This window comes from Bombus flavifrons, chromosome 11 (assembly GCF_040668555.2).
Source record: "Bombus flavifrons isolate JBK064 chromosome 11, iyBomFlav1_principal, whole genome shotgun sequence".
Taxonomy (NCBI): domain Eukaryota; kingdom Metazoa; phylum Arthropoda; class Insecta; order Hymenoptera; family Apidae; genus Bombus; species Bombus flavifrons.
In genome coordinates this window covers 11200570-11216161 of record NC_138452.1, presented here as the reverse complement: position 1 = coordinate 11216161, position 15592 = coordinate 11200570, and the positions used below count along the sequence as shown (strand labels likewise).

At 39.4% G+C, this 15592-nt stretch overlaps 2 protein-coding genes across 4 annotated transcripts; one reads left to right on the top strand and one right to left on the bottom strand.

Annotated features, from left to right (window-relative positions):
• On the bottom strand, window positions 1-2481 carry LOC138184734 (popeye domain-containing protein 3). Of its 2 annotated transcripts, XM_069122969.1 has the most exons (7): window positions 2283-2481; window positions 2035-2169; window positions 1759-1940; window positions 1248-1487; window positions 909-1061; window positions 458-602; window positions 1-336 (listed from the first exon to the last, which is right to left on the bottom strand). In XM_069122969.1, exons 1-7 carry the CDS (start codon window positions 2335-2337, stop codon window positions 164-166), a joined length of 1083 nt encoding a protein of 360 aa, XP_068979070.1. In that variant the 5' UTR covers window positions 2338-2481; the 3' UTR covers window positions 1-163. The 2 variants fall into 2 exon arrangements, with proteins under 2 accessions (XP_068979070.1, XP_068979071.1); XM_069122970.1 differs by lacking the exon at window positions 2035-2169.
• Window positions 2482-6911: 4430 nt separating this feature from the next.
• Ef-1a-f1 (translation elongation factor eEF-1 alpha chain) lies at window positions 6912-15410 on the top strand. Of its 2 annotated transcripts, none has more exons than XM_069123539.1 (4): window positions 6912-7081; window positions 10863-11702; window positions 11952-12445; window positions 14240-15410. In XM_069123539.1, exons 2-4 carry the CDS (start codon window positions 10880-10882, stop codon window positions 14306-14308), a joined length of 1386 nt encoding a protein of 461 aa, XP_068979640.1. In that variant the 5' UTR covers window positions 6912-7081; window positions 10863-10879; the 3' UTR covers window positions 14309-15410. The 2 variants fall into 2 exon arrangements, with proteins under 2 accessions (XP_068979640.1, XP_068979641.1); XM_069123540.1 differs by lacking the exon at window positions 6912-7081 and adding an exon at window positions 7231-7579.
• Window positions 15411-15592: the final 182 nt, after the last annotated feature.

Below are 15592 nucleotides of genomic sequence, written 5' to 3'. Positions count from 1 at the left end.
AACTGGAAATGATCTGGCCTATTTTATCATTATCACTTAGTTCCTTGTAATAAAGTTCGGTTAAAACACTGCAGTCTTCATTTGATTTATTATGCAATTCCCTAACGCAGCACTATTCACTGTCTCCCTCGTAAAATGTGTCCGGCGTTAAGGAGGCCTCCTGCTATTCTTCGTCCACGATCTCGCAACTGTGATACTTGCTCGACGAATCTAACCAACTCTCCACACCACTGGACGCCAAGTCGTCGTATGAAGGCATTTCGGGAAGAGGTTCCATGTTCGGTGCTCCTTTCTTCGAGAGATTGTTCGCCTGACGATCTTTTAGATGAGAAACACCTAAGAAAGAATTATAGGAATATCGATAAAATAAAAATATGAACGTAATTTTGATCAATACTTGACTAAATAAAGAAATAAAATATTAAAATAGGATAGGAATTGGAGTAGAAAAGATTACCATTATCGGAAGACATCGACGATTCCTTCCTACGAATCAATGCTTGTCTGGATGCTCTTGGACTCCTGTATTCGCTACTTATCGTTAACCCTGCGCTGATAGTTGGCAGTCTTATATCCAAATGCGATCCTTTATCTGTAACAATCTAACCAGATGTTATCCTAAGAAAAAGATGTTCATTTGTTTTTAATCGAGCAGAATAATCTTAAAAACGTCTTAATATCGTCGTATTAAAATGTTATGTTCGATTCGCAGGCTACGTTTTCTACACCGTTTTATATGGCGATACGTTAATTCGAGAATTATTTAAGTTTAATAAAAATTCCATAAAAATTCGCAAATTAGCAATTTCAATCATCCTTTGGATTCGATAAACGTTGTACTACGAATGACTGTAGTCATTCTCCGTATCAAAAGAATGGAACTAATGACAACCAGAGATTGTTATTACCTTGTTGTTCATAGCGTACAATTTGGTGGCAATATCTCTGGCAACCAACGTTGTTAAAACCGTCGCTAAATATGCTTCCTTCACGAGGAGATACTCCAGCGCGGATCTTTGCCAATATAAGTACCTGCAGGAGCTTGCGGCGACAATTGACACCTGAATGCAAAAGTAAATTATTGTAACTTTATGTAATAAAATTCATCTTTTCGAACTTTATAATTATTTTCTTTGTTTCGTTTTATCCAATTCCGATTTATTACGACATTGCGATAGATTACTACTATAAACAGATAAATAGTAAATTTTTCAAATGATAATATTAATCTGATATCAAGCTTTTACCTTGAATTTGTCGTCCACGGATGCCCGAGAGCTCTCGAATTCCGGCGAATCTAGGAACTCGCAAGGCAGAATAGGATGCAGGAAATTCGAATCGCTGAGAACGTTTACCTTGCCGCTAAGCAGTAGTCCTAATCTGTCTGTCCGAGTTAGATTTTGCATTGCGTATGCCTCACCTGCATGCAACGACATTATCGATGCGAATTCTGGGGACACCAGCCTCTTAAACTGCAGTCGAGACACCTGTTTTCAACAGTAAAATCTTCCTTATAAAAGTCGATTCTACACGTAACAATCCTGATAATCTAGATCGTTGTTTTGTTGCAAAAATCACTTTTGAAGACTTTTCTGGCCTTTTAATTAACCATTGAATGTTAAAATCGCCTTATATCTACAGATGCGCGAATGATTAAGCATTGAAATCGAACGACTAACTATCATTCTCTATACGGCGATAACAGTAACTGCATACAAAATCTTTGAGGACTGTTCACGAACGTTTTAAAGTACTCACTTTGAATGGATAGAAGAGAGTGTGATACGCTTCCTCTAATTCAGGGTCGAATCGGACCGGTCTCATTTGATAAACGATATAAACCAGTTGACCGATGTTCAATACCAGGAAACTGAAGTTCCAAGAGAATATGTCCGGTGCGCAGATCACGTGCCATGCCCAGCCTGACAACAACATGAATCCTGAAATGACAAAATTTATGAAGTTTAATAAACGAGTTGTTCGATTTGAAAAATTTCGTTGATTTCTTCCCGGAAAATGCATAAATCTATTAACCTATTATTAGGACAGAATGCATGAACAATATTCCTTTCTTCGAAGAAGGTGCTGAATACGACAACGCGAAGCAGAAATTCGCCAATTGAAACAATATATGCTGCGGTTGCTGCCACAGACACAATGCCGTATTACCTGAACATGATAGGAGAATAATTGCATTTCATAAAACTTGTACAACTTACTGGCTACATATTATAAGAAAAAGCGACATGCAAGAAAAAACGAATAGACGTATTTGACTTTACCTAATGCAGTGATGTTGTATGAAGGAAGAGGGTCGTGTCCAAGTCCAGGACTCATGTCGATTAAATCGCTATCGATGAATGGTGTCGAAGAACGATGGATCTTTAACGGCTACTTATTCTTATTGTCCATGCTCTCTGGTTTGTTTTGGTGAAATTTATCAATCTCTTCGCCTGAAAGCAGGGGCGCAACGTACGCCATCCTTTCTAGCGCTTGCGCTACAGCTTTAAATCGATTAGTTTCCATGTTGGTGGTGCAAACACGGTTTGTACGAGATTATATCCATTGCGGGCAAGGTAGGAATGCGTTGATAAAGTCGATCATACAGATCATTTTTGATCGTGTTGAGTTCTTGATTGTGCGAGAATTTCTGGCGTTTGGAGGCTTTGTTATGTAAATAACGCACACTATGTACATCTTGTATATTTTTGGAATTTTAAATTTTTCATAAAAATCTACAATCTAAACTAATGCATCTAAATCTAATTCTATCAACTAACTTTTTTAATCAAATCTACGGAATTTACTAGAATCTAATAAATTGTCTCGAAGGCCTTCTGTGGCTATGCAATACATACATGTGGTAAGCATTTAGAGAAAGTGGCCCCGCATACTCAAACCTACAGATAGGACAATTAGGATTTCTCATTCGTGGAATATTCTCTCTCATTCTCGGAATATTGTCGTATTCGTCATTGTTTTCAGAATCACTATCATCGAAGCCTAAATCGTTGTCCTCATCGTCCTCGTCGTCTTCGTCGTCCTCGTCGTCCTCGTCGTCCTCGTCGTCCTCGTCGTCCTCGTCGTCCTCGTCGTCCTCGTCGTCCTCGTCGTCCTCGTCGTCCTCGTCGTCCTCGTCGTCCTCGTCGTCCTCGTCGTCCTCGTCGACCTCGTCGACCTCATCGTTATCAAAGTTATCAAAGTTATCATAGTTATCATTGTCGTCATTGTCTTGCTTCTCCTTTCCTTCTTTTTTCCATTTTAAATAGTTCCTTGCTGTTTTTCTCAAATATGGGTCTGAACTGCATATGTTGTGCCACGTGCGCGAAACTTGCGCTACTTGTAAAAGCGATTCAGGATCCAGCTTGCGGAATATTATTTGAAATACCTCTACAGGTAATTGCGATATAAAGTCCACTTTCCACGTGTAAAAGTCAAAGATCGATTTTAATAAATCCATGTTTCCCGCACCAAAGTAACAGTAGAACTAGTGGCCACGAGAAAAATTTGGGCCTTATATGCCCAGCGCACCCGAGCAGGTATACAAGCAGGGAAAAAGCAAACAAATACTGTAGAAAATTACCCCCTGTGTAGCATAGTATGATTGTATAGAGTGTACGGCATACTTTTCATATATTTTAAGTGTATATTATTTAAATCTATATCCGTACAAGGTATACAATTTCTGAACATTTTATTTTTATCATATTTATTGGTTATTAGATTTTGTATGTACCAATAATAGAGGATGCTTATAATAGTGATATAATAATATGATATTGTGTGATTTTGTAATTGATTTTAGATTAGATTAGAATTAAAATTGTTATTAGATTTACATTAAACATGAGTCGTATACTAATTTTTTATCAAATGTTGCAATAAATACCTTGCAATCTTTTATATACATTTTCGAATTGGTTTCAAATTTCACTAATACAATCACGATAATCGTGTCTCATTGCAATGTTAATAAAGTTTCAGAATAATATGTGTGTGTGTGTGTGTGTGTGTGTGTGTGTGTGTGTGTGTAATATAGTATATATAATAATTTCCGCATAATATACCTGTTCATAAAAATTTTCTGTAGCGAATGCTCAAGCACCTTCGTAAGTCATTGTATATAAATATGGTAAAATATTGCGATTCCTAATGGAAATAAGAAGTAAGATATTTCATATATATTATATTTCAAAATAGACTTGCGAAAAGTGATATCTCGTATCGATAAACATAGAAATTAACCAAATTTCCGATAACGCGTGACAATTTGAGTCGTAGGAATTGAATATTAATATCACAAATCCATAATAATGGAAACGATAATGATTGATTAATATAACGAATTAGTAGCTTTCTCTTAGATTATACGGAAAATAATTCCGTTTTTTTTTTTTTCATTTAGATGTCGTTAGTCGTATTTTTAAATAGCCAATTTTATTCTACCATTCAAATCATTATACATTTCAAGGAAGAATGTTGCTGAATCTCTCAAGTCGTTTCAAATCAAAGCGAGCATTTTCGTTTTCGGCATTTTTATTATCGTAAAAATAAAAATACGGCAGAAACAAAAAAAAAAAAAAAAGAAAAAATTGTACACCGTGTATGGAGAGAATGTATTGATCAAACGCCAATGTCGGAATTGATTTCCGAAATTTTGATCTCAAAGTTGCATTACGTTTTGGGAGAAGAGTCGAGTACGACACAGATCGAATAAAGGAATTGGAAGCAAATCGTCGCACAAAACGAGTAATTGTCGAAAGCTTAAATTTATATAGCCAAATGAAACTATTTTTCTTTTCATAAAGAGACTCCTTCTACGGTTCTGTGCAAATTACTTTCACGGAATTTCTCAGCTGCTAAGAATGAAAAGGCAACAATGAATCCGCAGGTCACTGGGTCTCCGCAAGTACCTGAAAGAGACGAGACTTAAACGTAAAATAGTTATAAGTCCTAAGTCGGTTGTAATTAAAGTATAGTATATGTATATTGACGGCAACCGCTTTAGTCTACCCGGATTATACCGACCAGGTCCACCCAGGCTCACTAAGTAGAGAAATAAAACATATCTGGTAACAATGGACAATTATGCAAAGGTTTGGAAGTTAATATTTACACTTCAGAAGTGAAATATTTATAACGTGGAAGGTATTTAGTTCTTACATATTTTATTTTTATGATGTACTTAGGGATTATTGGACATTTAGAAAATGTATTTATTAGTTAAACGACATGTATTCAGATGTTTTACGATATTATTGATGCGACTTAGATGTATATAGATGCGATATATAATATTAATAGAAAGAAAATAATAATTCATAGAAAATCTTTTCAGTTCGCCTGAAATTTAAAACACTCGAATTTATTAGAGCTTATCTCCTCGATCTCTTCCATCTTCCACCATTAATATCTAACCATAGCGTGAATCCATAAATCGAAAAGTTCCCTGATCCTGCGACCCTCGAAACTCTCCAAGTGTGAATAGTTGCACCGCAACGATTCGAATATCTATTTCCAATAGTTTCATTGTCTTTCACAGTTTCAACTTCTATGTTTCAAGATCCAACTTTCTCATTATGAAATTTCACAACTTCAAAAGATATTTGGATTCTAATAGAATATAGAAATTGCATTGTTGAAAGGGTGATCTTTTTGCATTTATAAGAAATTTAAACGAGCAGAAACGTAATAATTATTCAAGGTAAAGATACGTACTCGCTATATTATCTGATAGGAAATAAATTTCCATTTCTTTAGTCGTGTTCATAAAAATTGCATAAAACTTGTACAAACAAAATCTACGTGTTCTATTCGAAAAATTGCAAGTCTTTAAACTCCTACATCGCATAAATATAGTTTTTAATATTTAAACAAAAATTTCCATTCACTCAACATTCAGCGACGCTGCATTATTTCAGATAACGTACGCCACGCAGACCGCTGTATTCGCTGAACAATTGCTCGTTCGATCAGCGTTTAAGGGAACAATCGATGAGACGTTCTTCAAAGTCAATCGGAAATTCCCAAATAAGAAGTTCGTGGGGTGTTCCATAAAGATGAACCCTTAAGTCGAATTAATAACGTCAAGAAAATATACCTATGTAATCTCTATCGATACTCTTATTCGTCGCTGCATATAGCTAATTATTATTTATATTTTTTCTACGATATTTGTAAACAAGATAGTGGAGAATATGTAATTCGATCATAAATTACGGGAAATAAGACAAAAATCTTTCTATCAGTTTTTAAATACACCGAGCATTGACCTCGCTCGCAATAACTATTCGCCATTCTATTTCTGATGAAATAAGCACATGACTCCAACGACATGTCGCAGAAAAGCTAAACCTACGTAATTTCATTTAACGTTCGATGAAATTAGTCACACGACGAACAAATCCAATGGAAACACGGGAAAACAAAAACATTTGTTCCTCGTGGCAATAACATCGGTCAATTGTTTGTAAAGCTGCCGATCAACCTGTGATCCTGGTTGCCTCTTAGCAATTTAAAAGGTAATACGAAGGAAAAGATATCCTTTGAGAAGTGAACTATTGTCGAATTTTACAAACCTGCACAAGACCGTCGAGGAACGGTACACACAGATGGTCAACGAACGTCTCGGACAATCATCGCGCTTGCAATCGTTCGACGAGGCATTAGAAGCTGATCTCTGTCGCGAGAGGCCGCGAGCGTTCGCGTGCGCGCTCGCCCGAAATGCACCGACCGAGCTTTTATCCGGCAGTTGGCGAATCTACTCGCGGATGCATCATCGGTCAAAACTGAGGAGCGGTGGCGCCGGTGAAAAATAGACTGTCGAGGCTGGTCCGTCCAATCGTGTTCGCGGACCATCGTCGACCGTGTCGATGGCACATGCGCCCTTCACCCTTGGCCGCAGGCTACGCCAGCAGATGACACTGCGATTTCACCCCGGCCCGCTTCTCTCGCTCTTCCCGAGCCTTTTCTCCTTCTCCCTCCGCGACTCTCTCTGTCACCGTGTCCCGTCCTAGTGGCTAGAAGAGAAATACGTGCGATACCACGCGGATTTTCCAGCCTCTCCATCCCGTCGATACCGGTAAGTAAATCCTTCGGACAACTCCGAGCCAAGCGATATTACGAAATTATAACGCGACGGACGTAAAAATCGATGTAAACGAAGCAGACATTACTCTTCTAATAGTAACACGGAAGTGGAGCAGTGCCGGCCGCTGCCGACATATTGATTCGGCCCGGTGCAAATCCGCCCTGTGCACGTTTCGTTTTTCGTAGATAAGAGACTAACGCTAATGTAAAAGACTCGATAGGCTATATTCGTTGCGTATAAAAGATTTCAAAGTCGAATGTATCGTTAGAACAGATTCGACCGATCGCGTAGAATACGAGTAGGCGAGGACCGGGCACTTGGCGAGAAGTGCGCCGCTAGTTCGTTGCCGCGGCCATTACGCTGAGCGGTCGAGGGCGAGCATCTCGCGACGTAATCGCATCCGCTTAATTCGCGTTACTTATCTTCCTGTTCGTCGTGACTTATCTCCCTGTTCGTTGCTGGAGTTTGTGTAAACCTATTGGAAAAGAGGTAAGTGTCTAGAAACCGGTATTGAGGTAGGACCGGCAGTTTTGTCTTCGCTTAACCTCTTTACCCTTAATGTTCAGTTGCATCATACGAGCGCGAGTTGCGTGCGAACGTTGTAAAACTTGTTTACGGTTCAACGATCTCCGAAACTGGAGAAAACGCGCAACATGGCACTTTTGTTGATTCGAGATGGTGCATTGTTCGAGATATTGGATAGGCGATGTCCGTGTCGCGAGCCTGAAATTGCGGTTCGCGAAATGGCTGCTTTGCTCGGTCGCTCTGACTATTATTAGAAGAGGCCGGTGTATGCGAATCGTTGCACGCTATCGAACGTGTGCGCTACGTTAACGTGATTTCCATGGGATCTTTTAATCGTTCGAACATCGTATCATCGAGAGTCGCAATTTTTGAAGGAAAAATGCACGAAAGGAAGGTTCGTAATACGGGAATGGGGTTTAATCGTGATTCTTTGGAATAATATCGATCGAAAGCGAGGTCTGGGTGGCCAGAGAGATATTTTCGTGGGGTGAAAATTAAAGCACGACAATGCTGATCGCCGTGGTGAGTCTGTCTCTCTTTTTTCTCGTAGGGCTCGACCGAATAAGCGCGCATACTCGCACCGATGGTATTTTCGATGTGGCCCGCATGGGGCCCTTTCGTCGAATCAATACCCTTCGCGGTTCGTCAGCTAGCCTCCGTTGACACGTAAATATTAATTGTTCTCTCGATAGTCGACAACGTGCAACGAACCCTGTCCACTGAGCAATTACGACCGGGCCATTCGGCGCGCGATATAAGTTCGAAACGTTGATAATCCGCGAGAAATCGTCCTGTAATCCGATCGAATGTAACAAGTAATTACCCCGACCGCCCATCGTGATTCAGTACTTACCCCGAGTAAAAAAGTGTTACGATCGATCAGCCAGTGAAACTCGACGCATTCTGTTAATAATCAATCGTGTTCTCGTCTTATTCTCATCCGAGATTACTTCGTAATCGACGGGGTTCGTGAGTTTACGAAGTATTCTCGATGAGAACGACGTGATTATAACGCAGGGGGTGTGTTCTTAAGGGGTAGCTGGTCGTTTCGCGAGTTCTTGTAAACTTTTACGTAATAAGACGACAACACGTAATAACACGGATAAGATGGAGTTGACGAGACAATTTTTCTGTAGGTGTTTTTAATAAGAAACGAAGCGCTACATAGACGATCTTAAAGAGGAGTAGCGACTTTCTCGAAGTGAATTTTCCTGCAATATGCGAACTCATTAAACTGGTTGATTTAATGAAAAAAATGTTAAACGTAAAGTTTCACATTTTCTTTGTTTTTTAGTGGAATCGTGTATTCGGATTTTTGTTTTCTTCTTATTTAACGTATTACGCTTAAGCGATTCATATTCCTTTTAGGTGTGATTTATTTTCAAACGCGTTCGGTTTGTTGCACTCTCGTTATTGCTTACAAACTTGAGAGAAATTCGATACATCCTACGGACGCAATAATTCTAGGAAGCGGCATGATTCGTCGAATCCGAGCAATCGATACAGCTCCACTCGTCAATGTGTGAACCATACACCGAAACGTGTCGGGAAACGTTTGTTATGTAACGATATGATATTCGAGCACCTCTCGTGATTAAGGCAAACGATGTGTGGTTTAAAGAAGAAAAAGAAATTTTATTAAATTTATAAATAGAAAGAAAAAAGGAAAATCGCGATAGAAAAAGTTGCGTCGTCTGAACAACACGACTTATAGAAGGAATACAGTATATCAAATAATTAGAAAATTCGATCTAGCAAAAGACATTATTAATTTTCCAATAAGATTTTAATTGCTTTAAAATATCAATTATAGAATATATGTATATCACAGATCTAAATACGTTTCTTTCGTTTGTTCAATTTAATTTCTTTAATTTTCTGTAGATAATATTTCTTAACCGTGTTAAACGATTTTACATGAAAAATTAGCCCTAAAGAATAATAAAAAATGTAACAAAGAAATATAATCTTTCCAGATTCCCATGACATTAAATATGAAACAGAAGCGGACACGACTGTCACGCAAAGTCTGTTAACGAACCAATAGAACCGCGATCAACTATGGAATATCTGGCGTGCCAGTAGTATAAGTACGCGTATGATCTGCCAGCGACGAACGATTCAAACGTCTCATCACGAACTAACGTTTCGTCGTATTCCCATCCGATAACGAACAACATTCCGTGGTGTATCGAATTCCGGCCAATTATTAAGGACGTGTACGACCAATTATGCGTAAATGAATCAGGACACAGGAAACAGGAAATAACTGTTTATATACAGGGTGGTTGGTAACTGGTGGTACAAGCGGAAAGGGGGTGATTCTACGCGAAAAAAGAAGTCGAAAATATAGAATAAAAATTTTTCGTTCGAGGCTTTGTTTTCGAGAAAATCGACTTTGAATTTTCGCTCGGTACGCGTGCACTTTATCGCGTCTCGTTATAACGGATCTCACTGTAGATCGTTGTCTCGTTGGAAAAATAAAAAAAAAAAAAGAAAAAATTTTATTCTATATTTTCGACTTCTTTTTTCGCGTAGAATCACCCCCTTTCCGCTTGTACCACCAGTTACCAACCACTCTGTATATCTTTCTCTTTGATGAAATTAAATCGTATAAGCTAAAAATATGAAATAATTGTGAAAATACCTTAGTAGCAGCTAAACTATCGAATTAGCGTAAAAATAATTGTCACCTTCTATAATTTATCCATCGTTTATAACTTCCAACTGCTCAAAGAAGTCGAAGTAAGCTCGGATCAAAATAAGCTTTATCGATTGCAATGTATACGTCTGGTGTCTATCTTCGGTCAAAGGTAGTCGAGCTTATTTATACCGTTAGAAAGTTGCATTTGAGGGTAAGAAACTGTATACGCGATATCGAGTTGAAAGACAAAATCGTATTTTTAACTGGCTTTTTTAATACGAGCTTTGATAGAAGGTTACGCGATGTAACGAAGTTGCGATGTAATAGGACGCGCGGTTAATCTGATTTTAACCACCGATCATAATCTACGAAGAAAAGGGAAATCCTTTGTGTAGATTAAAAATGTAAAAAAACGGAACGAAGAAACGGCCGTTATTTTCGTGCGAAATATCTTCTTCGATTCTTACGAACAGCGTTCGATGTCGACATAACTGAAAAGGGGATCGCGCGCGTCGCGACTAATCGCCTTTCCATAAACGAGTCGAGCGAACCCAGAAATCGATAACGAAGCCGAGCATTCACGTAGCCTGGTCAATCTTGCAGGTAACTAGAGCGTCGACATGGGTAAGGAGAAGATTCATATTAACATCGTGGTGATCGGCCACGTCGATTCGGGCAAATCGACCACCACTGGTCATTTGATCTACAAATGCGGCGGTATCGACAAACGTACGATCGAGAAGTTCGAGAAGGAGGCTCAGGAGATGGGCAAAGGTTCGTTCAAGTACGCCTGGGTGTTGGACAAGCTGAAAGCTGAACGCGAGCGCGGTATCACGATCGATATCGCCCTCTGGAAATTCGAGACGGCAAAATACTACGTGACGATCATCGACGCTCCCGGTCATCGCGATTTCATCAAAAACATGATCACTGGGACGAGTCAAGCCGATTGTGCCGTGTTAATAGTCGCGGCTGGTATCGGTGAATTCGAAGCTGGTATCTCGAAGAACGGACAGACGCGCGAACACGCTCTGCTGGCGTTCACCTTGGGTGTAAAGCAACTGATCGTCGGTGTGAACAAGATGGACATGACCGATCCACCGTATTCGGAAGCTCGTTTCGAGGAAATTAAGAAAGAGGTATCGTCGTACATCAAGAAGATCGGTTACAACACCGCTTCCGTGGCGTTCGTGCCGATTTCTGGTTGGCACGGTGACAACATGCTGGAACCATCGCCGAACACGCCGTGGTACAAGGGGTGGAAAGTGGAGCGTAAAGATGGTAACGCCGATGGAAAGACCCTGATCGAAGCCCTTGACGCTATATTGCCGCCGTCCAGACCCACCGACAAGGCTCTTCGTTTACCGCTTCAGGACGTGTACAAGATCGGTGGTATCGGTACTGTACCGGTCGGTCGTGTGGAGACCGGTATTCTGAAACCAGGTATGGATATTTAGGATATTTAGGACTTGCCTAAATGCTTCGTCACTTTTCTTCAACCATCTTTTCACGAGAACAATTCGTTAGTTTGATTTTCACGAGAAACGTCTAATAATTATCGGTAAGATTTTCTCTTTGACTTTTGCTACTTGAAACGTCTGTCTTGAAAGAAATAGCAAGAAAACGTAATTTTGATATTCGTATCGTCGAATATTTCGTTCGAGATGGTCATCAACGGTTTTGGTTTCGCAGGCATGCTGGTAACATTCGCTCCAGCAGCGTTGACCACCGAAGTGAAATCGGTGGAGATGCACCACGAGGCGTTGACAGAGGCATTGCCTGGCGACAATGTCGGTTTTAACGTAAAGAACATCTCCGTGAAAGAGTTGAGACGTGGTTACGTGGCAGGCGATTCGAAAAATCAGCCGCCGCGAGGGGCTGCCGATTTCACCGCTCAAGTAATCGTCCTGAATCATCCCGGGCAGATCAGCAACGGTTACACGCCGGTGCTCGACTGCCACACTGCTCATATCGCATGCAAATTCGCGGAGATTAAAGAGAAATGCGACCGTCGTACCGGCAAGACTACCGAAGAGAATCCGAAAAGCATCAAAAGCGGAGACGCTGCGATCGTGATGTTGCAGCCGACTAAACCGATGTGCGTCGAAGCTTTCCAGGAATTCCCGCCGCTGGGACGTTTCGCTGTTCGCGACATGCGTCAGACTGTCGCTGTGGGCGTCATAAAGGTACGATTATTTCATGCGGATATTTCGTGCTTCGTAGGCGATTCTTTACGAGCATTATTGTTATCATCATTGGCACTATTATCGTTAGAAGAACAATATGTTCGTTTAATTCGGTAACTCTTATGGATATTAAATAACTTGTAATTAGTAGCTTGTAAAATTTCACCGATAACGTCGGTTCAATCGTGCAAGGGGACTTATCAGGTAATAAAATAATTCCCTATAAAGTGATCTAGCAACATCGAGCGATTCGAGCGCTTTTCTTACGCTTTTTATATTTTTATGAAGCTCTGATAGACGCGAAATGGAAAATATTTAATTTACGAAGAGAAGCTTTAATAACGTAGCTGGCGTTTCTCTTCTCCGATACGAATTAATCGCAACATTTGCAGTGATGTGTAACCGACTGTAATTGATTAAAACTTCGTTATAAAGTATCGAATATCTCGGCATACGTTTCAATTATTTGCGGAGTTTCATTGAAACCGATATGTGCGCATACAACGTTTGATGTTCTTTGTGGAAGGTTCCTCGTCTCTTTCATTGATTAAAATCTTTGTTAAAGAGGCTCTTGAAACATAGAGAATTCGCTGGATCGAGATAGATTTAAAAAATTGGAAGAATACAGCGCATCGATGACGCCGATGGATATGTACACCATACGGTATTCACCTTTGATATTTAATGGTTTTCGATGGTCGAAATGTCATGGCAACATGACAAGAGTATAATGACTTTTATTTTATTCCAGACCTCTGACATCTCTTGGCGCGTTACGCAATCTAAAGTATCGGGTATAGTAATCTGTAGGTACTTTGTCTCGAGCAAAACATTTTTTAATCGGATGCAAGGATATTATTCAAATTTGTGGCGAGGAAAGATTACATTGATAAATATATTCACGACGAGTTTAATAACTGTTTCTACGAAATTAAGATATAATTTCCTGAGATGAAATATTCATTCGTGTACATCTTGAGACTAATTTGATATTTCGCCAAGAGCGCGAGTATTGTAATATTATATTTTTGGAACGACGAATATACTGTCGTAGGAAACTAAAATTGGTATACTAAGGAAATTCTGATGGAATTGAAATTTAAGGAAAGATAGAATATTTTTCTAAAGATTGCAGAATCTTAGAGAATATTATATTAGGACATAAGAAAGAGTGACGTGACGTTAACCCTCGTCTGATAACGTCAAACGCTTGGTAAATAACTGATAAAGTGACGCCAATTGTGATAAAAAAGAAAGCCGTACAAATACGTTTATTCAGGCAGGAAAATTATTGAGAAATTATATCTGCTTTTAGATACTATGCGTATTTGAAACTCTTCGTATTAATCACTCCTTATCTTTAACTTTTAAACGATCATTATGTTAGTTTCATGTCGCGCTTACAGAATATATTTCAAAAGTTTATTTATGTAATGTACACAGCTATGTTCTTACGTATATTACACGGAGTATATAGATTTATGAGAAAAATAAGGAAAGATAAAGCATCACTGTCAAAAGGATATTCGATAAACGTCGTGTTACGCGATTTGTAAAGAATTAATTTAATTTTTGTACTTTGATTTTGAACGCTACCGCAGTATGCACATTAAACGCATCTATCAAACAAACAACAAGAGCTATCGATCTAAGAAAAATCTCAAAATCTTCTGTTATACGAAAATCATAGAAAAATCCGTGAATCCAAAAACGATTTCTCTTGTATCACGTATTGTTATCCTTTCCAAGAGTATAATCGGTAAAGATTTAACGTTAAAATCTATTAATTTGCAGAGTGTCACCTTTAAAGATACCCAGGGCAAGGTCACAAAAGCCGCGGAGAAAGCCCAGAAGAAAAAGTAACCATCAAGCTTCCTCGGAAGCTCGCAGTCCGCGGGCTGGTGCCCGACGAGCGTCTCCTCCGCGAGGGGATCCTCCGATAGGATGCAGTGCGCCGCGGCTGCTTCATTCAACTCATACTCGACTAATAATAATAATACAAAAAGTGAAAAGATGTTGTGCTTACCCCCGTTACATTATCCGATAGTATTGAATCCGCGCATCTATCCGAATTTGCACATTCAGTTCACCCACGCCCCGCGCACACCCCACATATGCTAGGTGGATTCTTACGTTTTTACTTCATTCTTTACATTGACGAATATGTGTCCAATTACAGGTAAAACAAAACAACTAAAAAAAAAAAAAAACTAAAAGAACAAAAAAAGAAAGAAAACGTCAAAAAAAAGCAGAACAATATTCAGTTCCCTTGAACTATGTGTAGTTAGGTTTTTCAATTAAATGTAACAACAACAACAATTACACACAACCGATGAAATAGAACGGGATGACGACGTATGATCATCACAGCTTAATTGCGCGATACTAAACACGGGGCAGCGGCCGGTCACGACGAATCACTTAAGACCTCCGCGCCACATTATTAATTCGATAACACATTCTTTATTCACGACTTCCTGGCGTTTACGAAAGAAACACGCGTAGAACACGTAACACGCACCCATATAATACACGCATACAGATTCCCATATACCTAAACGAGAAACACTAACGTAACCTGATGCGATTCGAGTTGGACACATAAAGAGTGTACCCGCTGCTGCCTCGCCATCCCTTACTTTTTAATCTTCTTTTCGAAGGATTCGTTAAAGGCTGATTTGTTCGAAGACTTGGTTGCCTCGCTGCGAATAATTTTATTACTTGTATAAGAAATGTATTTATCTCTAGTTAGGGAACATTAGACTGTGCTCCCATCCCTTTCGCGGCTCGAAGGAAACTCGCTCCCGATCGAGGAGCTCGGTTACACCGGGCCTTCCTCGTATACGCCAGCAAGTTTCACTTGCGAGTTGCCTGTGTTAATCTCGGTGCCCCTAATAGACGCGTTCTTCAATTGTTTTGACCCTTAGCCAGTATTATGTTGATGTAATAAAAAAAAAAATTTTAACCGCATTGTTTCATTCTTATTTCCTTCCCGAAGCGATCTTTGCACAGACATGGGGATTTCTTCGTCAAATAAAATTCTCCACGTAAAAATTGAAAACATTACGTAAGCTTGTATATAAATTCTTCGAATATTCGAATCCCAATAGAACGAAACATCTTTTGTTTTTAATGAAAGTTATTAGA

What these genes read in the sequence shown, in the direction of transcription:
- LOC138184734 (XM_069122969.1), bottom strand. Translation starts at nt 2,337, where the DNA reads ATGAGTCCTGGACTTGGACACGACCCTCTTCCTTCATACAACATCACT. An exon ending in CTCTCTTCTATCCATTCAAA is followed by an intron (nt 1,488 to 1,758) that starts GTGAGTACTTTA and finishes TGTTGAAAACAG; the next exon opens with GTGTCTCGACTGCAGTTTAA. An exon ending in GTCGATGTCTTCCGATAATG is followed by an intron (nt 337 to 457) that starts GTAATCTTTTCT and finishes ATTCTTTCTTAG; the next exon opens with GTGTTTCTCATCTAAAAGAT.
- Ef-1a-f1 (XM_069123539.1), top strand. Translation starts at nt 10,880, where the DNA reads ATGGGTAAGGAGAAGATTCATATTAACATCGTGGTGATCGGCCACGTC. An exon ending in GACCGGTATTCTGAAACCAG is followed by an intron (nt 11,703 to 11,951) that starts GTATGGATATTT and finishes TTGGTTTCGCAG; the next exon opens with GCATGCTGGTAACATTCGCT. An exon ending in TCGCTGTGGGCGTCATAAAG is followed by an intron (nt 12,446 to 14,239) that starts GTACGATTATTT and finishes ATTAATTTGCAG; the next exon opens with AGTGTCACCTTTAAAGATAC.